Source organism: Pempheris klunzingeri, chromosome 21 (genome assembly GCF_042242105.1).
Source record: "Pempheris klunzingeri isolate RE-2024b chromosome 21, fPemKlu1.hap1, whole genome shotgun sequence".
Lineage (NCBI taxonomy): Eukaryota > Metazoa > Chordata > Actinopteri > Acropomatiformes > Pempheridae > Pempheris > Pempheris klunzingeri.
Window position 1 is genome coordinate 14,095,309 of NC_092032.1, and position 27,706 is coordinate 14,123,014.

The 27,706-nt window shown below is 40.3% G+C and overlaps 1 protein-coding gene across 1 annotated transcript; it reads left to right on the plus strand.

Moving 5' to 3' along the window:
- Positions 1-2,495: 2,495 nt before the first annotated feature.
- dnajb6b (DnaJ heat shock protein family (Hsp40) member B6b) lies at positions 2,496-27,706 on the plus strand. The gene is made up of 10 exons (XM_070852932.1): positions 2,496-2,711; positions 10,623-10,728; positions 12,730-12,839; positions 13,788-13,853; positions 14,126-14,230; positions 17,622-17,759; positions 17,873-18,020; positions 18,443-18,513; positions 24,775-24,933; positions 26,672-27,706. The coding sequence occupies exons 2-10, from the start codon at positions 10,664-10,666 to the stop codon at positions 26,779-26,781; spliced, it is 972 nt and encodes a 323-aa protein (XP_070709033.1). The 5' UTR covers positions 2,496-2,711; positions 10,623-10,663; the 3' UTR covers positions 26,782-27,706.

The window sequence follows — 27,706 nt, forward strand, 5'->3', positions numbered from 1 at the left end:
AACGGAGTGCCATCTGGGGGTCAACTGGTGCTACTGCATGGAGAACATTTTCAACCTTTAACTTGAACATCTGTTGGACAAAAATCTGCCTGGGCTTTATAAATATCAATACAAGCTCAAAGTTTAGTTATTAATGCGGCATGTCAGCACACTAGGATAGCATTGTGTGTGACGCTGCAGCTTAATGTGTGCACTTTCTGCTTGTCAGGACATGAACAGGGAGTGGACCAACCTTTTTTCTGGGTTTCAAAAACCTGCATGTGAGCAGCAGCTTAATCTCCATTCTTTGAGTGGCTTCACAGTTTACAGCCAAGAATGATCATCGTCTGTCTTTTCACCTTCCACATTTGTCAATTTGTGAAGGAAATTGCCGGCTCATAACAATCAAAGAAAAGCACATAAAAGTCTATGTGAGCACGTTTAGAGAAAGCTATCGACTGTATGATAAAATGGCCTGTGCCATGATATCTATTGCTGTGATTCCTCCTGCCCGATGAGTCTAATTAGATACTGACTGCCCATAATGTCCAGTGTAATTAATAGCCATCTGTCATTTTCATTGGGTCTTCCTTCCCTGGCAAGAGCTGCGGCCAGCTTTAACTGCAAGAACGACCTTCATTTTCCATTTAAAATCAATGCGAGTCTGTAATTTCAGGCTCAATTCGGTTCCAAACTGCAATAACCTGCACTGCTTCATTTCATTTCTTTGGGTTAGAATGAGTTCAGCCTACTGATTTTCTTTTTTTAAACCAGATCTTCGGTGTCCTGCCTTGGTTTTTGAGCTGTAACCTGAATGTATTGATGCCCATTCCTGCCAGGAGAGTCCTAAAGTTTGATCAAGTGGGCTATTTATTAATTTGGTCAAATTGTAAAGGTTTATACTGACTTTAAAGCTTGTCATCTGACACAGGCCCTACACAGAGATGTTTTCTCTTATTTAGCCTGGTTAGGCCTCTTCCACAGGAGTGTGTGGGCAGGACGTCTCCTTTACTCTCCTGATACATTGATAATAATATAGTAACAAAAAAGTAGCACTTATCAAAATCAAAAATTACCAAGTGTTTTTATATTATCATAGCAATAAAAACTATGCAAAAAATCAAGTAAAGAGTGAAAATTGGAATCAAATAATGAGGGAAAAATTAGTACAATACTAATTTACACACAAAGGCAGACAAAGTTGGTTCTCAGAGGTGCCAGTCAGAGTTCCTCTAGCGGGTTATTTCCCAGTTGCCTGACAGTTACAGCTCCCTGAGAGGAAGGACAAATTTATGTTATGATTATGAAATGAAGAGCTTTTTGTCACGTCACAGTATGAAAAGCACAAGTGTAACGTAAAAGCAATGACTTTAAGTGTTTCAGTGAACCAGCATATAAAACATTGGGCCCATGGAGCTGGACACCTAAATGGGGATCATCGGTCGTTAAATGTTATTAATAATACCTATGTTTTTTCTATTATTTCTATTATTATTATTATTATCAGTTATATTAAATCACAGTCACTAAAAGACTTATTATGAGAACTTCTATAATATACATACATATATATATATATATATATATATATATATATATATATATATATATATATATACATACATAATTTAAAATTTACTGGCAGGGATGGTCTTCCATTCAAGTGTTGTGTGGGCAAAGCTGGTAACTTTATTAGTCATAGGTCAAACATTTCCCACAATGCACGACAGATGGCGCAATGAGCCTTGTGTCCAGTCCTGGTACCCGTACGGAACATTAAGGGAATTAACCCGGTGTCTTGACTCTTTGACTCATGTCTCAGTTCTTGCTCAGAGCACATGGGAAACACTGTCCTGTCCTCTGTGGTGTGTTTCAGCCATCATAGATGTGTGGGCAGGTCAGTGAAGCGGCGCTGCTGTCTACGCTCAAAGACGTGGTGCATTCATGTGCCCTTCGTAAAAACCTGTGTCGTGGGTTTACAGTCCTAAAGGGGACTTGAAAAAGTATTCTGTTTTGAAAGTAATGATCCTTGATCCTGGGGGTACTTTCAGTCCAACCTTTAAACGAACAGGAGAACATTAACTCTTCTTTAAAAGCCTTCACATTAATGTTGACCAAACCTATGACATTACTGCTCTAGTAGACATTTATTTGAAATATGAGTTCTGATATGTTGTGAAACAATTTACAAAATGTCACTTGCCACAAAACAAAAGCAGCAAAATCTGCACAACTTTAAGCCTCAATGTAATTTAAACAGGTGAGTTATATAATAATTCACCCGTGTACTAAAGAAAGAGTGCTTCTTTCTTTCCACCAATCAGGTCGCTTCTTTGTTCTTGTTGGGTTTTTTTTTACCAATCAGATTGCTTTATTCTTTCAGATAAAGAACTCCTGGGTTCTTAGACTGTTTATTATACCACTTTCATCCAAAGCCCTTTACATTTTTGACGCACGGTGGATCTTATTAGTTTGTTACCACAAGTTAGTGGTTCATATAACCAAACACATTTTAAAGTAATCGTATTTCCACACAGACAGCCGTGGGACCCATTAGGGTTTGTGGGCGCTTCTGAAATCCTACAGGACGTGAAGGCAGCGGCAGCAGAGAGTGCTGGTCTCTATCAGCAGCCACATCACCAGCAGGCAGCCACCAGCGGCTGCAGTTCAGGTTCCGCACTCAGGCGAAGACGAGGGAATAACAACCACAGGGGGCCGTTTCCTTCATTCAGGTGAGCGCTCGTTGCATTAATAGAAATTAATAGAAATGTGAGCGCTGAACACGTGTGTCGGCTGAAAGACCGCGGAGTGTGTTTACCGTCTCCCGTCGCAGACTCTCAATAGCGTTAATGTTAGCAGCTCCATGTGGGGATGCTGTGGTGTCGCAACCCGATGCCCCCCCCTCTGTCATCGGCACCACAAATTATATACTGTCAGTACTTTAGCCCAGATTTAACTAGTCGTCAGTTTCAAGACAAACGGAAGTGGCCGCTAATGTTAGGCTAGCCTGAAATCTAAAAACAAATGAGTGGAGCTCCCCGCTTCTGCCTGGCTATGGCTAACGTTATCTTAACCTAGCGTAAATTATGAACTACATCTACCGACAATGTTCGCCACACACACCGTTTAAAACACCAGAGGGTTTGTGGTTTTTAGGTGGAAAAGATTAAATGCTAAAAATGCTGGTTAGCTACATGTTTCAGTGACCAGTCCGAACACAACGTTATGCTAACAGAGTGACGGTTTGGCCGCACGAGACTAGCCGCACCAGTCCGAAATATAAGTTACGACGCTACTATTTTTAGAGATGTTTTCATTTGTTAGCTAACATTTATTGTTCTTTTGTTAATATCACAATGCTGGTTGTCAAACACGTCTCAAATGTTCGTTCGGCGTTAAGACTTTCTAGAAGTTTCTGCTTATCTGCTCGGTCTGCTGTGTTTCACCAAGTTACAGCCGCACTGGTGATGTCTGATGGCCTGTTGATGTTCGCTTTCAGAGAGGGCACCAACATTACCCACAGCTGGAGGAAATACTGTTTTCAGCCCGTTTTTTTTTTACCTGAATTTAGGCTCAAATGTGTTTTCATTGCTGGTTTCTATTGGTTCCAGAGTCCTGGAAAATAGTAGTGGATTAAAGATTGAGGTTAACACATTGAACATTATATTTGCGAGTGTAATACAACTCAGAACTAACATCATTTCAATCATCAATAACATCTTGATTTCATGATATGAAACGTCAACACGAATAGAGACATTTAGACTTTACACACAGGATGCAGTGCTGAAACAACACGATTTGGATGTTTTTAAGGCTGAATTATCTTAAATCATTCATCAAGCAAAAATGCCAAACATCTCTGCTGTGATATTGTTGGTTTTGGACTGTTGCTTGGACAAATAAAGGCAGCTGAAAATATCATATTGGGGTCTGAGAACTTGTGATGGACTTTAAAAATATATTTTCTGCCTTTTTATTTGACTAAATGATTAAGTGATGAATCACAAAAATAATCTCCAGATGAATTGTTACTCATTTGCAGGTCTGTTACGCTTGTAGCAAGCAAAGAAGGTGAGTGACTAACAAAGCTGATTGTTGTTGGAATTATTTGATTTATTTGGTGACTAAACTGGAACACAATGTAATGAAAAGAGGAAAATTACTACGTAACAAGTAATAAAATATGCAGGTTAGATGAAATAAAATCTTTAGGATATGTTATACCGTGTCATGTTGGCATTTGACTGGTAAAATTACTGTGTACTGTGTAAATACTGCTATACAAAGGTTTTGTCAGCTGAACAAAGGTTTGACAGGCATTCATTTTGTCGTTTGAAGAGAGGTCTTGTTGTTGGGCCCCCTGACGCTGACCAGTTTGACCACTTTTGTAAAATTACTCAGTTGAGTTTAACTTGTGGTAGAGCCATCTTTATGAGGTGTGGGTAAATCAACATATATTACAGCGTTAAGCTACTCTGATACAAGCCACTTCTTCTGATGATGGTCATGTCTGACCAACACAGACCGTGACCGTGTAGTTTCTGTAGTTGGAACCATTTGGTGAAGTTGTGTTAAATGAAATTCTAACACGTGCAGTAATTATTTATAGGCCTGTCACAATAACTACTTTTGTTGGACAACATATTGTCCCATAAATAATCATGATAAACAATATTATTGTCGTTTTAAGACTGTTTTCTGTCAGGGATATAATGATAATAGAATAAACCCTGTCTTAATTCTTAAGAAGGAGTTTAAGGAATTAAATTAAGGAATTGAAATGTAAAAAAATCAGCCTTTGTTTCACAGATAAATCTTTATCTGAGGGTGGGACAGGGGGGTGGCATATCCTTAGACATCAGCCTGTTGCTATGTTATACCAGTGTCGCCGCCATATTGGACCGGCAGACCCTGTGCATCACACACATCAGCAGAGTCTGCTTCAGAGCATTTTTTGTCTCTTAACTTTTGACTGGGCAGATGAAGGCTTTGGCCTTGACGAATGCGTTATCTTCATTTTACCTGGTTCACTGTTGCTGTGTGTGTGCGTGTGTGTGTGAGTGTGGAGGATGTGCATGAGCCCTGCCCACGGGGAACCTCCGAGACATAACAGACAAGACGGCAGAAGCGGTGCAACCAGAATTTTTTTTCCTGTTAATTCGGCTGTGAAAAAATGCTTAGGCGCTGCGCCCAAGCCTTTGTCTGTAGTAGTAGTCGGGAAAACCCTGCTGTTTATTCTGGCACCTTGGTGACATTTTCATGTAAACAAACACAACAGGCAATTATCGAGGTCAGACCAATGATTGAGGTCATGTCCATGTATTGTACCATAAGTGCTTAAAGTATTAATCATGTTTATTTTACCAGTTTTTCCACACATTCAAATTTGTGAATGGATTCCCTGTGCAAAAAGACAATGCACACTACTGCTTACAGTAAATGAGGTCTTCTCGGGATGCTGACAGCTTAGAGCATGTTTCCACTAATCAAGAGCAAAGAGAAAACTCCACAGACAAATGAGCTGCAGATCGTGTGGACACTCTGTAGTGTTTGACTCACAACACTGCGCTCGTTGCTGTGAATCCTTTCAGGTAAGATACAGGCTTATTATTGTGTTGTGTTCAGCTGTCGTCTATGTCTTTGCTCTGTCAGCTGTGATTTGTGTTAGGTGTGGGTGTGCGGCTGCTCAGAGCCTGTCTTGTCCACTGCTCCTGCCATGTCAGATGTTTACTGATGTTTGAGTGTTCTTGGACACTGACAGACCTACTCCAGCTGCCCTTGTTGATTGCAGTCAGTTTGTAACAGTGTGAGATTGTCGTTCTAAAAAATGTAGTCTGTAGGGACAAATTGGGCCTAAAAAGGGATCGAAGGAGGTTTAATCAGAGGTTTTAATCAAGAGATAAAACCTAGAGCTGCACTGCAAGTAATTAACTGAGGAGTTGCTGTGTGGACAGAAAAGCTTTTACAACGACGGTGTATCTTTTATGAGCCCATACCCTGATTATCTGTTGATACGGCTTATAGTAAGTTGCAAGACATAACTTCTGTGCTGAAAACTTGTGGCCGTCATAGTCAGGGAAATTCCAGTCACGTTGTAGGCCTCCAGTCTTGATCTGTATTGACTTTCTGCACAGACTGAGGCTTTTATTATGCATTTCTTTATTTTCTTCTAAATTATGTAGCCACTCAGTGCACACTTACCTATAATACACCCACAGTAGCCAACATTAGACCCACATTAAAATAAATAAAGCACTTAAGATATGATCGGTAGCCCCTGAATGGCTTAACATAAAGAAACCTTGCATGTGTCACATCTCTCTTTATATATGGTGTAATGTGTTTTGCCTAGGGAATAGTGTTTTGCATGATATATGTGGACTGTCTATGAATCTGTTGTGGCAGAAAGTTATGGATCATGCCGATATTATTTATCCAGTATTGACGAGTCACAAATATATCATATACGGTGACAGATGTGCAAGATATGCAGCACAAAAACGTTTTATAGTTCAAAGTGTATCTAATGAATTTGTGTTTTTATGTACAGTTATTTGTATTGATGTGATTTCCAATAAAGTTTAAAAACCAAAATTTACTGTAACCAATCCTGTAATCTTCTACTGTAACAGCAGACTTTATTGTAAAAGTAAAACTTTTGTCTATTTGATGTTTTTTCATATGATGCGAGATTCTTTGGTCCAAAGTGTTTTGAATGGAGGCGAAAACTTGTTCTAACCTGTTTGTCAAGGTTGGATTCAGGACAAGTGTTGATGCAATATTATGGAATTCACCAGATGGTTATCAATCATTCATACACTCTGACCAAGAATTGGCAGTATGTAAAATGTGGATTCCAAATACTACTGAAAAATTCAAACGGCAGTCTAATTAGATTAGTAGGTACAACAAAAAGACATTTTTGCGTTCTGGCTTTACTCTTCTTTCTTGTGATTCTCAGTTGCAAGAATTTCACCCGAAGTCTCACATATCTACTGTTACACAATATAGCCTCTTAAAGGAAAATCTAATTTGGCACACCAGCACAGCACAGCTGGAACACCCCCCCAACGTGAACAGATGTTGTTGTAATTTCTCGCTGCTCAACTTGTCTGGAAGTGTTTGCTCCAAAATCCTGTGTAGATTCCTACAGAGTTGATGCCTCATGAAAAAGATGAATACTTAGATCAAACCACAGCTGTTAACTAGATATGCCCCTGAACTCATCAATGATATGGTTTAACTAGTTTAATGTAATGTAATGTAATTTCTCTAAGGGAAATTTCCCTGTCGTGGGACTGATAAAGGAATATCTTATCTCATCTTATTGATAAAGTCTCCTTCTGGCAACCTCCTTTTCAAATCACTGAATAATCCTTCCTTTGTTTATTTAATGATTTTTGGTGTACATTTTCCCTTTTATCCTCCACCCATTGCTCCTAAATAACCAATTTCAAAGCCAGCTGGGTGATGGAGACCCTCCAGAGAGTCCTGCTCTGAGGTACCCTCGCAGCAGGTCGTCCTCAGTACTCCTGTCAAAGGGGAGGTGGTGGGGCTGAGATCCTCACAAGTTATACATCAGGAACAGATTCAGGATTATCCAGTAGATTTGGAGAGTTGCTGTGTGGATCAGCTCTGTCTTTGCAACCAGTCTGTTATACTACTGCTCACATACTGCACCCAACTGTCACTTTTATGATTTATTTTCTTACCTTTACTTCAAAATCCAAAAGATACATACAGCTTTTATTTCAACAATGTAAACATGAAAGAGATCCTTCTAGACAATCATGACTGTAATTGATAATTACTGTAATTTCCTCCTAAAATAGACTTGAATGGGGGAAAATTGCTAAATGTGGGATTGTTTGTGGGAACAGCTGTTCCCACAGTGAATTTGCTAAAAAATGCATGAAGTCGTTTTGTTAAGGACTGATAAGGGATTCCTGAACAGCATGAATGTATTATCAAAATGATGGTAAAATAGGCAAAATGCTGATTTTTGCTATGCTCTAATTAACATGAATTTATACCTATGAGTTAACAAAAAATAACCTAATTATTCAGTTGACTCCTACTTGGTCTCATTTTAGAAAAATAGTATAATAATGGTCTTCTTCTGTCTGATGTGATACCTCTGGTTCGCTGAGGCATCATGGGATTGACTGACCTACATCTGTTGCTCACACTGGTTCATGCTGAGTGGAGCAGAAATCCACCAGAACTGGGTTAGCTGTGTAATGCTACCACAAGGCATAAATCTGCACATGCATGCATGAATACACACACACACACACACACACACACACTGCACAGTACAACGAGTAACTACATCTCTAGCAGACACTAGTTTCCATTAACTCCCAACTGCTGCAGGGGGCTGGTGACAGGTGAGTGGGTCAGTAATGGCTGAAGTGAGGGGGATAAAAGAGACTCATTTAATATGAAACTCATGACATTGGGAGGAAACCGATGACTTTCTGGGTCACATCTCTTTATAGTTAGATTGTGGTCTACACTTGGATGTGGGAATGGAAAGAAGGATATTATAATGGTTAGGATTAGATAGATTTTAAAGGGGGAATTCAGTGGAAAAAGAGGGGGTAGATAATGTGAGATTTGGAATTACTGCCTGACTGAGGCATCTGAAAGAGAGGAGTTTAGTGCCTGTGCCAAGTCACAACCAGGAATCATTCATTGGCACTGCCATGTGCCAAACACCCCCAACCCCCCACATGCTCATAACACACACAAACACAATCTAACTGCAAAGGCCACAGGTTATAAATAGCAAACAAACAGGACACAGTGGACTCCCAGTGTAAGTAGTCCTCACTTTTAGTGCGATAGCTAAGATATCCCTTGATAATGAACATTCGACGGTGGGTTTGCGTGGCATTTTCTTCACTGTTTTAATTGGCCGGTCACCTTTTGATGTATGATGATGTATGATTGCCTGTCTGTCACAGACAAATACTCGTGTTGTTGGATGATTTGTTAAGGTCAAGGTCTGGAAGAGAAGGTCTATTAAAGTGTGGCAACTGTGGTTGTGATTTATCAGGTTTGGTCGATTTTTTTGTGTTATAGATTTTTGTCTGTGAAGAGGTCACAGGTCACTTTCTTTTGTCTTTTTTTTTTTTGTGAAATATGATTTTCTGAGCCTGAACATACAGAGATCAACTGTAAAACTGTAGCTTTAATCTGAGAGAAGAAACCGATGTCACCATTTAGCTCTTCTTCATGTGGATCAGAGCCTGCTCTGATTGTGTCGGTGTTGAAAGAAAACTTGTGACATAATGTGTTTAGGTCCCACCCACACCACAGATATGCCATTTGGAAAGTCCTTACCTCTTATTAACAATCAAAAACTTGCTCTCTGCAAAGTATGTTTTGCACGTCACATCAGCGGATTATACACAGTATCAGTGAAAAAACTAGAACCTAGAGGGAAACATATGATTAAGGTCATTATTAACTGACATGGATAGTGAAAGGCAGCCTCCATGGGACACATGAGAGTGATGGCAGCTAAAGACTATATTTGGTTTAGAAAAGATAATGTGAATGAGCATAGGTCGCCAGGGATCGTTAGGTTTATGTCTAGGCACTAGTGGTTGGTTATGCATTGAATTACTGTAGAAATAAGTTAGATTAAAGCATACAACTGACTTTTCACTAAGCCCCACACCTCCGTAGTTACTGTTGCTACACCTGTTCAGCTGTCTATTCTTGCAGGGCTGATATGCTGTTTACAATGACAACGGTGGCAGAATTAACGTGAAATTCTTTGATATTTTCTAAAACAACAAAAGTCTTTGACAACCGTACAAACTAATGTGGTTTGCTAATGATGGCAGCCATTGACATTTTGACAACTTTGCCAGTCATGTGATCATTTGTCTCTTTTTCCACATCCGAGAGTGGATTCTGCAGAAAGGTTTTACACCATGAAGCTCATCCAAACAATCGAATCTCTAGTGCTTTTAGTAGCTTCATATTTCTTTGTATCTACCACCAGATCAGAACTCAATATTTTGGCAGCAGTTGCTGTTATATACCTTGTCAGCTAGTTAGGTTAGCTAGAGCAGAAGAGAATTTGAGGACATGACTTTGACAATGATGTGTTTGTGCAGGTTACCTTCTCTGTGTTGTCATATTGCCAAAAATGGGAAATCTGGGGCTAAAATGAAATGAATATCCTCTGATACTTTTTCATCAAACCTGTTCTGTCTTGTTTTTCAGAAGCTATGCCTCATAACTTCAACATTCGGTCATGTCTAAAAAATGCTTCATGTTCTTTAGCTATCTCCAAAATACAATAGCAAAACACGTTTCATATTTTCTCTGTTGCAGCCTCGGGGTGAGGGATGATCACCCACTTATTATGTAATTTTGCTGGGCTTGTATAAGCTTAGCTGTCCCCCTCCCAGCATCTCTATTTCAGTGCAGCTGATTACATTGTTTGGTATTGCTGGCCCCATTTAACGCAGTTGACCCCCCTCCCCCCTTTACAAATGTACCCCTCAGGTCTGGAAGAGAGGTTTCTCAACCGTCACATGTGGCTTCACTCAGTCGCAGTTTGTTGGGCCTTATCTCTCCAAGCCAGCATGTCTTAACAGAACTTCACTATCTTTTCACAGAGGCTACAGGACAGCAACTACAAACTCACACAGACAGAGCCATGGTGGAGTACTACCAGATATTAGGAGTCCAGAAGAATGCAACGCAAGAGGACATCAAAAAAGCGTGAGTGGCCCCGAGTGTTTTTCTGCTCTGATTTTCCCCCTGCTGTTGTCGTTAAATCTCGGACACTCAGAGGGTGTAATAGGTTAATTATATCCCCCTCAAGCTGCATAAACTGACACAAGGAGAGAGAGAGAGAGAGAGAGAGAGAGAGCACATACAGGCTGCATTGCAGAAAGTTTCCACTCTTCTTCCTGTAACCTTGCCGCTGTCAAATGCCTTCCCCTTACGTTCAACCACCGACAGCAGTCGCCCACAAAACAAGCCAGTTCCAGTTAATTACACTTCTTCAGGTTTCTCACTAACACCTTCTGTTTTGACAAGCTAAGAGTTTCCAGTGAGTTGAAGAGTCCATTTAAATGTTAAATACAGAAATAAGTCTGTTTTGAGATAAAGGACATGCTCCAGTGAATTTTGGACAATGCAGTAACTTACTGAGTGAAGTAAAATGGTGTGAAGATTTGAGATGAAACTACTGACCACTTGTGATTATTTTTGCTCAAATCAATTTATGTATGACGATCCAAACTGCAAACCATCCAGCATGGAAAGATAATGAATGCTGTGAGCCTCCTATCCTCTATTCGCTCAGTTGATGGCTGCCAAAGTCAAACGTTATCTCGACTTGCACCAGTCAATAAGTCATATCTTTCACCTATGACCTCAGCCCTCTCTTCTTGATCTCTGATTTAATTACATGCCATGCTGGTAGCTTGGCTCTTGCGATGGCAGTGTCGGTCGATCATCACTTTAATCTCCTCAACCATTGCTTATATCGCCATGAAATTTGGTACGGTCATTCATGGAGCACAGTGGATGAATCGTAATGAAATTGGTAACCCCTTGATTTTGAATCAATGAATGGACTGGAAATGGATATTCATGGGCTCACTTTTCCTCTAGCGCCACCAGCAGGTTGACTGTCTGTGGTTTTGAATGAAATGTCTCGACAACTATTGGACAGATTGCCATGAAATTTGGTGCAGACACTCATGTCCACTCCAGGGTGAATTGTGAATTGCGATACTATACAGTATACCACTTGAAAATTAAACCAAAGTTAAATATCACCTAGTGTTGTAATCCTCACACAACCAGCTCTGGAATCATACTGCTGTCTTTATAACGTGAAAGCTCGCAGGTCAAGGGAATCTTTCCCATCTCTACCGTCGATCCTGCATGAGGTGAAGGCGACATAAGTAGAGCCTCACAGAGCTGCTAAGCATGGCTGCAGACTCTTGATGAAATGCAATGGGTATACAATTACAGCCAAGAGTGCTAACTTTGTCCTCAGAGTTGAACACTGAGTGTTTAGAGCAAGATAATGCTTACTGTCGTTTTTACCAGTGGGCTCCTGACTGCAATGACTGACACTTCATTGTTCAGCTTAGTCTGGCTGTCGACCATTGACCAGGCTTTAGACAGCCAGATAATGTCACAGATTACAACAAACATGTTGACTACAAAGACTTTTCACTATGGATCCATAAGGGAGTCAATCCCTGGATTGTGTGCAGCCTTTTTCACTGGCTGACTCTCAGTCCCTAGTCTTGTCCACAGCATCTGTGTGTCCGCTGCCGGTGCCGATGCCGGTGCTGCTGCTGCTGCTCGAAACAAACAGCTGACGCAGCGTAAGCCGCTGTGCGAGCCTACGCTGCACATCAGCGGAGCTCAGGCTGTCTTTGTTATTTCTGCTTGGATGGGGATAAGGACAGTGTGTGTATGTATGGATTTGTGTGTGCACATAGAGGGGTGGTGAATGTCTGTCTGTTTGGCATAGGCACAGTCGCCAGTCTAAAAAAAGACTTACACATGGATGTGTCTCTGATAAGAGGTTGGCTGTTATACATACATATATACACACACATGTGCCACCTCTCATATCTGTATCAAGAACTGACTATTTGCCCTTGACTGACATATCTACATTTTATGACATCCATGGTTGTCTCTGTTTTGATGTTTAGTATGTCTGTATTTTAACTTATGGTGTTTGCGTCTCAGTTACAGAAAATTGGCATTGAAATGGCATCCAGACAAGAACCCAGACAACAAGGACGAGGCAGAGAAAAGGTTCAAAGAGCTGTCAGAGGCATATGAAGTTCTCTCAGATGGTGAGCTTTCTTTCTGCAGAGGGAGAAAATCTGTTGCAAAGCCACATTAAGCGCTGAATATATAAACATGATGATGTTTCTTTGAGGTGCGCTGTTTTCGAATTGATGCCAAAATCATCAATCATGTTTTACAGGTGTTTTCCTACAAATGTTAAACACAAACCCTTAAAAGAACTTTACCTAAAAAAATAGTGTCTAAAATTGGCTAAATTATCATATAAATCAAGAATTAGCTGATTATGAAATATATTGGTAGGACTATTAATTTGACCAAGCATTCAATCCCAACTTTTAGTTCTTTACAGGTTTGATAGTCTGTGCTACAGACAAAAAAGGCATTCACATATAAATTACGCCAATAATGCTGAAAATATGGCGCCTGGAATTCAAATGTAGGTTTGAAAACACAGCCGAAGCTTGTAACTTCATTCTTCATTTAGTCAGTTAAGCACCACACATCCAGTCACAAGAAGTAGGTATTGTTAGATATTTGCAGCACACAATGTCAGGATTGTTTCTGCTGGAGAGAATGCAGCGTTCGTGTGCAGAGTGTGGTATGTTTAGGCGTAGTTTCTGTTTGTCATTTGATGTCATGAACTGTTATCAGTTTGGCCTGTAAATGTGTTCAGACACTGGTGGTTATGCCCTCTTTTTTCCTTTACTGTTGAACAGCAGCGTTGCCCAGTTTCTGTAACCTCAGCCACATGCAGACTGTCACAATGAGTTGACTGTTTTTGATTACTACACATTGAAAAGCAAAAACTGAAAGAGGCAGCAAATTTGATGCTAACAAATACTTTGCAATGTCAAGACTTTTCTGACACTAACTTAAGTTTAAAATAACAAGTGGTCAGGAATTTATTCTTTCTGTTGGTCTGTCATATCTGTCTCTGTCTCTTTCTCTTTCTCCCTCCTACTCCTACTAAAGTCCAACTCTTTCCACTACAGAAAGCAAGAGGAATATTTATGACCGATATGGCAAAGAAGGCCTTTCAGGAGGAGGAGGAGGCGGAGGTAAGGAAGACGACTTTCAAATTAACAAAACATGATGAGCATTAAAAATGAGCAACCGCTGTAGACATGTTTTAGTGGCATGGTTCGCGCACTGTTCTGAAAGTAGTAATATATTTACTTTCATTTATTCATTCATTCATCCATCAAAGGACAAACCGCTTCATTGGTATTTAATTTGTATTTTTTGTCATGTGTAATCATATCTGTGTTTATAATCCTGCTTTTGATAAATGGTTTTTAAGTTTTCAAGTTTATTGTTATAATGTTTACAGGAGGCCATTACAATCACTTTGGCGGTGGCGGTTTCACATTCCGTAATCCCGAGGACGTTTTCAGGGAATTCTTCGGTGGCAGAGATCCATTTGCAGATTTTTTCGGTAAGTCCATTTTGTTCGTGCCAATGCACTGATGGGATTTCTTGTTTTCAAAGAGTAAGAAGCAGGAGCGAATGAGAAGAGTGGGAGAGCATGCAGCGGCTATTATTAACTACAACATTTTATATGGTCAAAAATATACACAGATGACCTGGGAAGGCTCAAAGGAGACGGGCCAAAAAGGAGAACATCCCAGTTTTATATCACATGAAACATTGATATTTCTATTTCCTAATTAGTTTGCCTGTTAACTGTTAGCTAGCAGCTCCTGCTGTGTGGAAATGTGAAAGATGGAGCATTAGACCCAGGAAACCTGCTGAAAAGCCTTGTGCTAATCCCCCACAGCACCGCTATGTGCATCTCCAATACTCTAAGCCCTGTTCACCTCAGGAGGTCATCTGCCACTAAATGTCACACGGTGGAATAAGTGCAGTATCTCTGCTGGATGTTGACCTAAACTTCATTACTTGGCTTTCATCTATTAACCACAGTTAATATACACCAGCTGTATTTATATCCGTCTGATCTTTTGAGCAAAAAGCAGCTGCATAATTATCCAACATTTTTTAGTGAAGGAAGCGTGTTCTTTGAAAAGAAAAGGTAAAAATAGAAACATAATATAAAAAAGAGTAAACACATAAATACATCTACACATGTTCATACACATATAAATAAACAGAGAAAGCTTAGTTTCAGTTCAGTTACATGCTGGCTTAATATTTTTTAACCACTTAACCATGTCCTAGTATAGCTGAAACAATTGAACAGTTTTTGGATCGACAGAAAATTACTTGATAGTATATCTATTTTTATTTTGGTTATTTTTTCAAGCCAAACTGCCAAACACCCATTGTCTTCAGGTTCTCAGTTAGTGTTTAATATGCATATGATAGCAAGCTGAATATGATTTGGTTTTAGACTTAAAATGAATAAAAGGGCATTTTTCACTCTTCCATACTTTATAGATTAAACGATTCACAGATCAATTGAGTAAATAATGAATCAATAATAAAAATGATTGTCACTGGCAGCCTTATATCTTAGTTTGTCTACTTTTTGCTGTATGCTAAATTAGTCCTATGAATATACTGTTGTCCAGTAGTTGTCTCATAGTGCCTGACAGTCGATAGTAAGCGTCAATGGTTGTATTAAGTATAGTTCTAGGAGTTTAGACTTCATAGCCTGTCCTGGGTTGTCTGGGTTCAGCAAAAGGCTGATTGGAAGGCATGTGTAGTTCACCCCGTGTAGCTCTAAATATGGAGTTCAGACGCAGGCAGAGGATGGATTTGAGCGTCTACATCACTCAACTGGAATGCTTTCAAAAATAGCTTCCGTATTAAAACAAAAGCAGATGTAATAACGCCAAGTGTGTGTGTGTGCGCTGTGTGTCTCCATGTGTCTGAGCACACGTATAACGGGCTACAAGGCGAGTGCTGGAGCGTGTGTGCGCAACATGAACTTACTGAAAAAAAATATTCAATATGTCATTCAATATATGAGTTATTAGAACTGATGCCTAAAACCGGAGGCACTGAATTAGCACTCGTGATGACAAGTTATCAAGTTTTATATCATACTCTTTTTATAAACTTCCTTCATGATGCTGAATGTGTTACTGTTGTATTTACTAACATGGACAGGATAAAGTAGTGGAGCACAGCTGTTGCTGTTTACCCTCTTCAGTAAACAAGGACTGTTTAAAAAAAGCCAAAACATGAAGCTGTCTGCACCGTCACACAGAAGAGTAAAGTTCAAGTTCTATTTTGACAGGGGACAACCTTTATCATGCTTGATTGGTATGAAACAGGATATGCCAAAACATCCGTCTCGTCAAGTTTATCTCAACTCTATATTAAGTGTTTTTCCTTTCGGTAGACTTGGTGAAAGAACCATTTTGGTTTCCTTGACTTTCCTTAAGATGGCAGCCATAGAAACAGCCTCCAGTGCTAATCGTCCAGCAGCTTGACTCGGTGAGCAGCAGCTGGTCCTGTGGATCTGTCACTCACCCACCTCAGAGCGACCAGCAGACTGAGGGGTGGGGGTGAGCGCGCTGTTGAGACAAATACAGATTCACACGATGACGAGGGCTTAGTCGTGTGCCGAGAACAGCAGACACTTATTCTCAAATGAGCATGTGAAGAAGTACAGAGGAAGGAGATAACAAGAGACCGTTTTTACACACGTTTTGTTTGACCTACAGCAGAAATATTTAAAAAAAGAAAAATTATATATATATATATATATATATCCACAATATCTCCCTGGGCAGCTGCTATAATTGGACTTTAAACAATCTGATTCATTTGTATGTTTGGTTCTTTGTTATGCTGTGTAGATCTCGGCTTTTACATTATAATTTACCTGCACGTTTTGAAAAAATAAAACCCCATCATTGTCATTTTGATAAATTCTGTGTTATTAAAACCTGTGCATTGTTTTGCAGGTATGGCACATTGTTCACTGATTTAATCTCAATCTATGTGCTTGTCAAGTCGTTCAAAGTTCTGTCAGAGCACAGAAGTGTGACGGCGCTTTGCTTTAACGTTTCTCCCAGCTGTCTCTTTGTGTGCAGTGATCATGTGCACAACATAAAAACCAGAATTCCATCATTTCTCAGCCTTGACATCTCCCTCTCTTCCCTCCACTGATGTTTGCTGCCTTCCTGGCAGCTTTGTAAGAGCAGAGCTGTCGCCTCTAATGTCTTCTTCTAGGTAAATGGACAGTAATGCAGTTAGAACAGTGGTCAGGGGATACTTTTATTTTAAGCTTTCTGTCAGAGGGAACAAGCAAAGCTTTCTTGTCGCTGCCTCGGTACATTCAAGGTTGAAGGGGGAGTCTTCTTTCAGCAAATTGTGCCAGTGATCCAGCCTTATCCTGCGGGGGTGACCCAGATTGGCAGCGTGCAATTAGTAGCACGTCCACTGGGTTTTGGATAAGAATTAGCGGTGGGCACTTTGACAGTTTAGGGTTAAGATTGTTCCAGAAATTACAAGCTGATGCTCAGACATCCACCGCAGCTTTTTTACCATCAGATACTTAAATATGGTAGAATTTAGAACCGGCCTTATAGCTGCTCTGGTCAATATATTTCTATTACCGATGGATCAAATGACGGTCTAATCATAAAGTGGTTGTTCTTAGTAACAACCACACAGAGAACTGTCCCCAAAGTCTGCAGTTTCCCTGTGTTTTGAAGCGTGTTTCAGCTCTATGTGCTAATAAATTCTTCATATGAACCTAAAAGTGTTAATATGTCAGTGTTGTGTTTACAGCTTGTTTCTGTGTCCAAAGTGAAGCAGGTTTACATTTATTTTGAAGAAGTGAAAGCAAACCTGGCATATGAGCCGTAAGTCTTCAAATGTTCGTCTCTTATTTGGACTCTGTCCCTTCACAGCTGATGACCCCTTTGATGATTTCTTTGGAGGCAATCGCAGCCGCCAGAGGGGCGCAAGCCGAAGCAGGATGGGGGGGTCGCTCTTTGGTTTTGGGAGCTTCCCAGCGTTTGGGCCTGGCTTGACAGGGTTTGATTCAGGTGTGTAATCCCAACAGATAACTCCACAGGATCCATCAAGAATGTATGATGCATCATTTATGATGCTTTTCCTCCGTGACTCAGGCTTTTCTTGAATGTGTGCTCTTCTGTAGGTTTTAACTCCTTTGGAGACATGGGTGGTGGAGGGTTCACTTCGTTCTCTTCCTCATCTTTTGGCGGGGGAGGAGGGGGAATGGGTAACTTCAGATCCGTGTCGACCTCCACCAAGTTCATCAATGGCAGAAAAATTACTACAAAACGGTAATTAAATGTCAAACTCAGAAGCAATTTTAAAGTAATAGGAAAAGGAAATGAGCTTATTTGCTTTCTTGCTGAGAGTTTGATAAGAAGTTAGTCTGTTAATACGGTGAATATGAATATTAGCATTAGCTTAGCATAATGAGTGGAGACAGGTGCCCTGGCTCTATGCAAAGAGACCACCTACCAGCACCCTTAATGCTCTCTACTTAACCTTTACGTAAAAATGATCAGTTATGTTTTTACAGGAGGTTACATACTGGACTAGCTCTTGATCAGTAACTTATCAAACTTATTGATCTCTTTATCCAATTCTTTGCAAGAAAGCATAAAGGGAAATTTCCCCAAATCTCAAGCTATTTCTTTAAGAGCCTTTTACCAGCCTACTTTCTGACCTGGTTGAGGTGTTTCTGTGTCTGTCGCAGGATCGTGGAGAACGGCCAGGAGCGGGTGGAAGTGGAGGAGGACGGTCAGTTAAAATCTCTAACAGTTAATGGTAAGGAGCAGCTCCTAAGACTGGATAACAAGTAATTATCTCGCCACAACATTTGACCAACATACAGTTTTCACGCCTGGAAAAACTCGCCCAGTGACTATGTTTGCTACCGGCGGCTGGTCTCTCCTCTCTCTGTCCTCCTGCATCTCATTCCTGAAGAACAATCTTCTCATTTTAGCTTAGCTGCAAGGGAGGCGAGAGAGATGTTCACAGTATTTGTATATTTGTATTTATTCCATTACTATAGGGGGACCATCTTGCTGGAATTTGTGTTTTTGTTTACTACAATAATTGAAATGTACTTCTTCTTTCTCCCATATTCATAAAGCTGGATGCTATATATCTCTATATTTTTTTTCCTTTGGGGTGGAAATTGTCTTTCTTATTGTGGCAGGAAAATAAGACGCTGCACATTTAGACTTACGCATGTCATTTTTGCTCTTTTCATTTGACCAATTTAACAAGTGAATGATAAAAGCTTAACCACTTTGCCCTAATGTCTTTAACTTGAACTCCACCTGGCTAACCTGTTAGCTGTTATCATGTTCACGTGTGTGTAATATGAATGACATAGATTATTAATAATTAATTATTAGAATGTGCTTTTTTTTTTTTCTCTTACTTTTACTTATTTGTTTGTGAATTTGAGAATACTGCAGTATGATTCATTTGTTTCTGCATGATTGCTGGTTCCAGGAGGCTGCTTTATAGTTTCACTGTAACTGTTTCAGCAACTCAAACCATTAACCTAGACCACACAACACCTTACGCTGTTACCGGACAGACAGGGGAATTTTCATTCTTTGTAAAAAGAAAAGAAAAACCAAAATAAAGAGTTGAGATTTGGTCAATAAACTTCAGTTTGTGGAACGTAATGGAAAGATTGCTGCAGTCACCTGGTGTCTTGTGTGACGTTTCTTTTGGTTTGAGTGCCTTTTTACCGTCTCACCCTTCCTGGATGTGTGAGGTTGTGTGCTTGTGCCTGACCACATTTTTAACTTGCTTCACACAACCGCAATAAAGGAAACCACAGCGGCTGCCTCGTTCATACACTCACCCATCATACGGCTCACAGTGTGTGCATTATTTTAACCTACTAATGACTTAGTTTTGGTGTTGGTGACTCACATTGGGGGCTTGGTCGCTGACACTACGGCACACTGGTAATGTGCTGTGTGATTCCACTAAAATACTCCTATTCACCGTTTATCTAAGAGATCATGAGGAAACGGTCACTGTTGTTTTCAGCAAACACACGCCTGTATCCTCCAACCCTGAGGTGTATTTTCCATGTGGTAGGTATGCCGTACCTTTACAGACCAGGTGAGGATGAAACAACGCCCACTTCCAGAATTCATGTGCCCTTCCTCATGTTTCTTCATTTCTCTCTTCGCCCCACCCATCTGGACATTTTATGAGCCTGTAAAAGTGCTGATAGTGCATCTCTTTTGGAAACGCCCTCAAACCTAACCTGAGCTCTGCAGAGCCAAACTAAGAAGTTATCGTAGTTGTAGGGTCTATCTGCTGATCAAGAAGCCTGATCACTCTGGGAAAACCCAGTTGGTAAAAGTAAAAACATGGATCTGCCTCCTGTTAAACATTAAGCATTATAGGCTCAGATTCAAGTGTAAATTGAATGGTGTGTATGATTGCAGTTGGCTCAGAGGTCACTGTGTACAGAGAAGAAAGAGTGCGTGTGTGTGTGTTTCTTGAGGAATGTGCCCGGGGCTAGTTTATTTACACAGAGCTCGCTGCATATTTTTGAAAGAGACAAGTCAGGAGTGTGGAACCAAAGAGAAAGAAAAGGGCAGGGTGAGGCCTTGTATTGAGTCTCAAAGCTAATTGGTCACTCCAGTTGGTCCACTATTTGGCTCCTTTTTCTCATTCAATCTCTTTTTCACTAGTGCTGATTGAATTGGCTTTTGCGCTTGCGCAGTCCTGTTGCTAGGTGACACTGCAGCCCTGCACCAATCTCTATTACTTTTACCCCCCCTCCCCCTTCCTTTCTCTGTGTTGTAGATAGGGATTACTATAAAATCTATCAATAAAAAATAAATATCTTTTATAATATCAAATAAAATCTAACCTTAGGATTTACACAACTATGTCAGAGTTATATTTCATATTTGAATCTGTATTTTACTACTTAGGGACAGTGAAAATGAATGTTTAAGTGAATGAATTGAAGAGATCATAGTGGAAGGTGCAATAAGCCGAATAGGTTTTGCAGGAATTATTTTATAGTGCAATGGCTCCCTCTCCTGGATCATCACTGGTTTTCTAATTTTGTGCTGGAGTTAAGTTGTGGCATTAATGGTTATTGTTGCTCCTATTTATCACTATTTGTCTTTTGTACATTTACCCTTTGTGGGACTAATAAAGGAATATCTACTCTTATCTTTATTTGGGGGATAATCAGGCACTAATTTCTGGACCTACACCTCTCACAATGTGTGGGCTGTAGCTGTAAACAGGAGCCATAGAAAGACTTTTTGCCAATATTTGCCTCCATTTTGGTAAGTTTGCATCATTAAAATTATGCCGAATTAGCTGATCAATGCTGATCAATTAGCCGATACGCGATAGACCTCAGGGATAATGTTAGGTGGCAGTGTAGTAGTGTAGGCCATTCTGTAGTTACAAATCTGTGTTTTCACTTAGAGAAGTAGTATTTGATGCACATTTCTGGCGTGAATGGATATTGTGCAGACATACAGACCCAGCAGCATCCTCTCCCTCAGCTCATCTCCCACCGCCTTCAGCTTAACCACTGGAGGCTGATTTAGGGACCATCAATAAATTACTGTTCAATAGGCACAAAAACATTAATACCTTCAGGCTGGCTTGACATCAGTACTGAAAATTCTGATTTAAAAATGATACTAAATTGATTTCATGTAGTGCACCTATTTTATTTATTTTACATAAATATTTTAATTTAAAAAAAGGACTGGGATTTCAATAGCTTGTATGTGGCCTGTGTAGTGGCACATTTTGGTGTTCACATTGTGGTCAGTCTAATAATCATTCCTGAAACTGATTTGGAGTCACTGTTACATTACATGGAAGCTACTGAAAAAAAGCATGAACATTTCCATAAAAAACATTCATATAGACAATAGAGGAAGCACTAAAACCCAGCGTGATGAGGGGTGTCCTGTGTGACTGTGTGTAGTTGTAATTTCTGGCATTCATTTGAAGTCACTGCCAAAAAATGATGTGGAAGCTATTGAAAAAAAAACTATGAACTTTCCATTATGATTGTTTCTGGGGTGAATGTCTGTCAAATAACCAACATAAAACTAATTTCATTGTGGTGTCACAGACACTGATAAACTGGCCAAACTACAATATAATGTACAATTTTATTTGGATAATTTGTTGAGGCCTGATGAGGTAAAACTACAAAGAGAATCAAAACACAGAAAAGTCAGAAAAATCTGCATAACTTGTGGATAAGAATAACTATGTTAACCACTATATTTATATAGTGACTCCATGCAGTGTCCCCTACCCCAGACTGGGGAGCACTGCTATAAAATAGAAGTACAGTCTAGGAAATAATGTTAACGAAAAGAAAAATCAATGAATCTTAGTTAATCCTGTGTCCCCTCAAAAAAAAAAGGAAAAAAGAAAATTGCTGCTATTAATCAAACATGTGAATTTGATGGTGGAGCCTCATGTGGCCACTAGATGACACTGTTTGTTTACAGAAAACTGCATGACATCAAATGGTTGAACGATAACATCCACAACAGGAATCACACACACTGAAGAAAGCAGACAAGGATGGGTTGGATAACTGGAGCAACATGTGACACACTCCTACCAACATGAATTTTATTGATTTTTAATATGAAACTGTGAATTCCTCAAAATCCATCAGTGTTCACATTTAAGTGTCAGTGCACTTCTTATTAGTTTAGGATTTGATAAACGTGCTCTGCGTTTCTGGTTGGAAATAAAGTCTTGCATCCATCTATTACAATATTGCACACAATACTGTGATTTCCTGTCCGTGTTATGAAAGATGGCTTCCTGTTGGCAGAGAGCAGCATCCGGTTTTAACCCCCCTCCGCCCGGTCAGCTCGACAGCTTAGCATGAAACATGGAATGGGCCCGGAGCCGCTGGACACTTTATGAACGATGGCAAAGATAAGCTGCCAGTTTCTCTTTGGCTGTGTCTGAACAAGGACACGGACTGTGTCTCTCTGTGCTCAGCAGTAGAGTCACATCAGCACGACACCACATGTCTTGAACCGGGGGGAGGTGGACTGTTGAAAATAATCTGGTCCCCAGTTGTAGTTGTCATGTAGGGTTAGCCTCCTCCTGAATGGTGATTTATTCTAGGCCTTAGGCTCCAGCCTGCTGCAAGTCAGGCTCCCTTTGTCCGTCACATGTAGATTTTGTGTCTGTGTGTGTTTGGGTGTTAACCCGGCTGTTTGTGTCCGTGTACATGCTCCTGTACTGCAGTCTGGACTGTGTGTATCGCCCACTTTTTACAGATACACACAGCATTGTTTAGCCTGAAGACAAGTGACAGACACTCTCGAGACAATAGGTGCAAACGAAAGCATCCAGGACCTGACTCTGCTTTTCAAAGTTCAGAAAATGAAAGGCCCGCCTTTATGAGCATTAGAGGATCTCATTATCATCACTGCACTTTGATATTGTTTTTGTTGAAATTAATTAACTGATGCCGGATTACTCGACTTGATAGCGGAAGGAATCTTATCACCCAGGTAACCGGGCCCATAATAGACGTAATTATTGATCCTCCGGTGCAAAAGAGGCTGGAACAAAGCACACAAGCTTGGAGTCACACACATGTTGGCTTAATCCAGCTGTCTAACTTCACTTGATAGGATAACCAGACAAATGGCGGTTGGGATTAGCTGTTTTTTTTCAAAGCTGGATAGAGAAAGGGTAGCAGCAGCCTTGAGAGTAAAGCCACCAATTGTCCTGTTTGTGCTGGTCCACTGGGGGCTGGTCTCTCCTTGCAAGGGGGTCAACTCTGTGTTTTTAGAAGTGTGTTTGATTCTAAAGTGGCAAACTGTGAATTAAATCAATGAATGAATTAAAGAAGTCCAAGTCTGGCACCAAAGCAATATAAATCACCTTAAAGTTTAGGTGTTTTCAGCAAGAGAATAAACTACATACAGTCAATTTCAACCTTAGCAGGCAAAGAAATAGACATGGGTCAAAATGGAGGTCCTGCAGTAATAAGATGCCTATTGAGAGAGAATTGAAATCCAGTGATGTCTTCGTCTCTGCTGAGACCTGCACACATGCAGCCACTCTTGATTGCCTTCAAAACCCTTGAGCTCTTCCTGAAAGTGTACATCTATGTCACATAAAGCAAAAACACCCAAAACATCAGGGATAGTGTTGCAATAGAGCCGCGATCTTCCACGTAGTTTTCCAACCTGCGTTAATGATCAAATGACTGTGCAGTAGGTTTATGTCGAGGTGGCTGCTGCTCCCACAGGTGTACAGCAATATGTCAACCAAAGCTGCCACGTCTCTAATGACTTGTGGTGTGTTTAAGGCCGGGCTATTACACACCGTGCAGTGGATTTTGAAATGCTGGTGCAGATCCTCCTCTAAATGGGACCAGGTTCAGCACGGCGAGCATCTGGCCCCCTTTCTTCTCCTCTCCGCTGCCTTAATTACACAACACAATGGCGATGAGATCTGCCTGTAATCTCGCAGCATAATAAGTCCCCCCCCCCACCTCTATACCCTGCCTGCCACTAATTCAATATAAATGTAAATTACCTAGAGAAAAGAATAACCAAATCTCATTTTATTTACATGACTAATCACAATAAAGTCAGGCAGATGAAATATGAATGAAATATATGGTTGGCGTTTGAAATGAAGGAGCGGCCTGTATCGCCTTAGGGACTCTTTGAACTTCTTGTTTTATATCATCTTTGCTGTTTCACGTTGGTTACATCAATATGCCTTTCTGCACTTGTGCTCAACTTGCTGTAATAGATGTTTGTATCTAGTTTTTTTTTCTGTCTGATTGTATTCACACTGCCAAAGGCATCACAAGGTAATGTGTTTTCCTTTCAGCTGACCTCTCTTTGCACCACACATCTCATGTCAGAAGCCTGAAACTCAAAAGACGCTACATAGGAAAAAAAAAAATACATTTAATGTTGGTTTGAGCACCTCAGGCCATCCATTCAGACAGCGAGAAGAGAGGGTTTAGGTGTGATTCATTGCTCTGCTCTGCTCTGCTCACACCCTCAGACATCGCAGCCGAAGACCCCTTGGAGGAAGACTTTCGCCGCCGCAGACAAAATGCACTTCCTGGCCATGGCCTGCACCAGCGCTACCTGAGGAACTCCGCCCAGAACCCCTCAGAGGAAGAGGAGGAGCACGGCTTACAGAGTCTGGGACTAACGAGAGGTCCGCCCACCCGTCACTGCAGGGCTGATTAATTACCAGCACACAGCGCTCTCCTTTAAAGAGTAGAGTCTTAATAAGCGCAGCTAATTGTCTGCTTTTGTGTCTGATGGCCGCACACAAGACAATGACGAAGAGTGGCGTGTTTGATTGGCAGATGTAAACACTGAGGACAGAGGTGTTCATTAGGCGGCTCTGTTCTACGCTGCAGTAACTACCAGAGGTCAGAGGTCGACCTCTGTTTTCCTTTACGGGGTCAGGAAGTCACACACAAAAGCTGAGCAATTATCTCCAACACACAGTCGCTGAAGGTTTTATAAGAGCGGCTTCGTTAGTTAAGGAGGGAACCTTTAATTTAACCATGCATATCTCCTGCTGGGATGAAAACAAAGACCCTAATTCTCTTTCTGAGATAATGACACAAATGACTTGAACATTGGTCCTCAGAGAGAGTTTTTAACCACCGCTGCTGGCTGAAATTCAGATTTTTAAATGTGAGAGTAACATTTTGTAATAATTCACTCTCTAAAACGTGTTTACAAGCTGTAACTAATGGCTTTATTAATAGTTCATTAATTGTTTACTAATGATTTATAGATGAGTTATCATTAATAAGAGCAACAGTTTAGTTTCTGGTGTTTGTTCTCTTCTCATATCTCACTTGTTTGTCTTTTTAAGCTAAATTCATTATGAAGAAGCCTCCAGTGGACCATTTGGCCTTTGACCTTTTGGAAAACCGCAATTTATTTACTAACAGCCTATTAGCTTCAAATATGAATCTATTGCACATTTTCCTTTTAAGAAAAATCAAGGCAATGTAAAAATCAAGATTTTATGCAAAATAATTGCATTCAAGACTATAAAGCATATAAAGATAATTTAGGTTCACCTGGAGTGTGTCTATATTTATTCATGTATTTTTCTTTTCTAGAAAGTCTAATATTCTTTTATTGAAAGACAACAGAGAGTGTGTGTGGTATACATTCAGTGCAGTTTGTGCAGTGAAATAACACAAAACAAAACGTCTACTGTGGATCCTGAAGGTGTCAAATACTGGGTGTCACATCAGTGAAATCTGTGAGACATTTGGTGAAACTTATAGCAATTACAGACTCACAACTGCCTCAATAACACGTTAATGTGCAACAACAGGCATTTACTCACAGTGACTTCGATGGTTTTACTGAAACTGTGTCACCAACTTCTCTGACTTCACAGGGAGTTGAGTGTCAACACTTTCATCATAGATAACGTTCTAATTATTGTTGATGGCTTATTACAAAGTGATGAACTCTTCACTTGGTTTGACTTTATTAAAGGAATAGTTTACCATTCTGGGAAGCACCTTTATTTGCATGTAATGATGCTGGTAGGTGAATTTTGTTTCCTGAACGGAGCAAGGCTAGTTGTTTCCACCTGTTTCAAGTCTTTATGCTAAGCTAAGCTAATCAGCTGCTGCCATATGTATTTTGACAGACAGAAGAGCGGTATCAATGTCCTCATCTAATTTCCCAAAATGTCTAAATATTTGTTTAATGACTCAACAGGCACATTGATTTTTCACACCTTGGCAAACCATAAATTGATCTAACTTACCTGTAAAGCATTAGCAAGTGATTTATTAACATTTGTAAAGACATCAAATACACCTTAGAAAGTCTAAATAAAGGGTATCGTACAAAAAAGTGGTACTGGAAAATGTAAATGTTTAATGGTTAATGTTTGCTCTTCTTTTTTGTAGGACACACGGAGACCAAGAGGAAGAAATTGTGGCTAAAGGAGGCAGAGTCCAAAAAGAAAAGGGCCCCTCGGCTCTTCCCTCGGTTTGGTGGTCTTGGTGCCTTTTTTTAAACACCCTCAACCAAACACTTACTCACTCGTATATATATATATATATATATATACGTATACGATATATATTTGTTGGCAGAAGTGCCATCAATCATTAGTGGCATTAGTTCATCGTTGCTGCGGCGCCATGCCTCCCCTTGTCTATCAGCTGCAGTGCAGAGAGTAACTCCTGCCTGCTTTTATCAGCTGAACAGTAGCCTGCAGAGACCTCACTTCAATGTTTTGTTTTGTCCAAGATACCTTTTTAGTAGTTAATCTTTTGCTATTGCTGTATTTGTTGTGAGTGGGCTCTGTGGATGTACAGTGAGCGTTCAGCGCCTTAATTAATCTCCCATGGTTGGGCTTTACCACTTTTTACAGCACACGTTTGCCAGAACGTGTGTTTGAAAGAGTTCAGGTGGACTGAGAATTACAGTAGCAGCTTTGTTTGTGATAAGCATGGAAATTACTGCAGTAATACTTCATAGCATGTGACAGTAAGTGAAGGTCAATCTATTCAGTGGATCCTTTTTTTCAGTCGAGACGAGGAGAGAAGGGGCTATCTGGGCAATGTGAGAGTAAAACGGAATGAAAGCAGTGAGGAGCGAGTTTTAATAGAGAAAGAGTTGAATATGTTCTCCCTCAGTCCTCTATCATACATGAAAAGTGAGTCAACACTCACTAACATTATCCACTCTTTTACCAGTACTCCCACAGGGTGAAAAACAGCTATTACCCCCCCACCACCTTAGGATTCTTTAAACCGAGTGGATTCAGCAATATGTTAACCTTCCATGGGTGTTTTTGTTAAAGATTTCTTAAATAACATAAGGTTTTCCTCCTCATCTGATTTGCCCTTGACATATTGTTCTTATGATTACTGTAAGTGGAAATGTAGAAATGTCTCAGAAATGTTCATTTTTTATGGACTCCTGCCAATAAATGC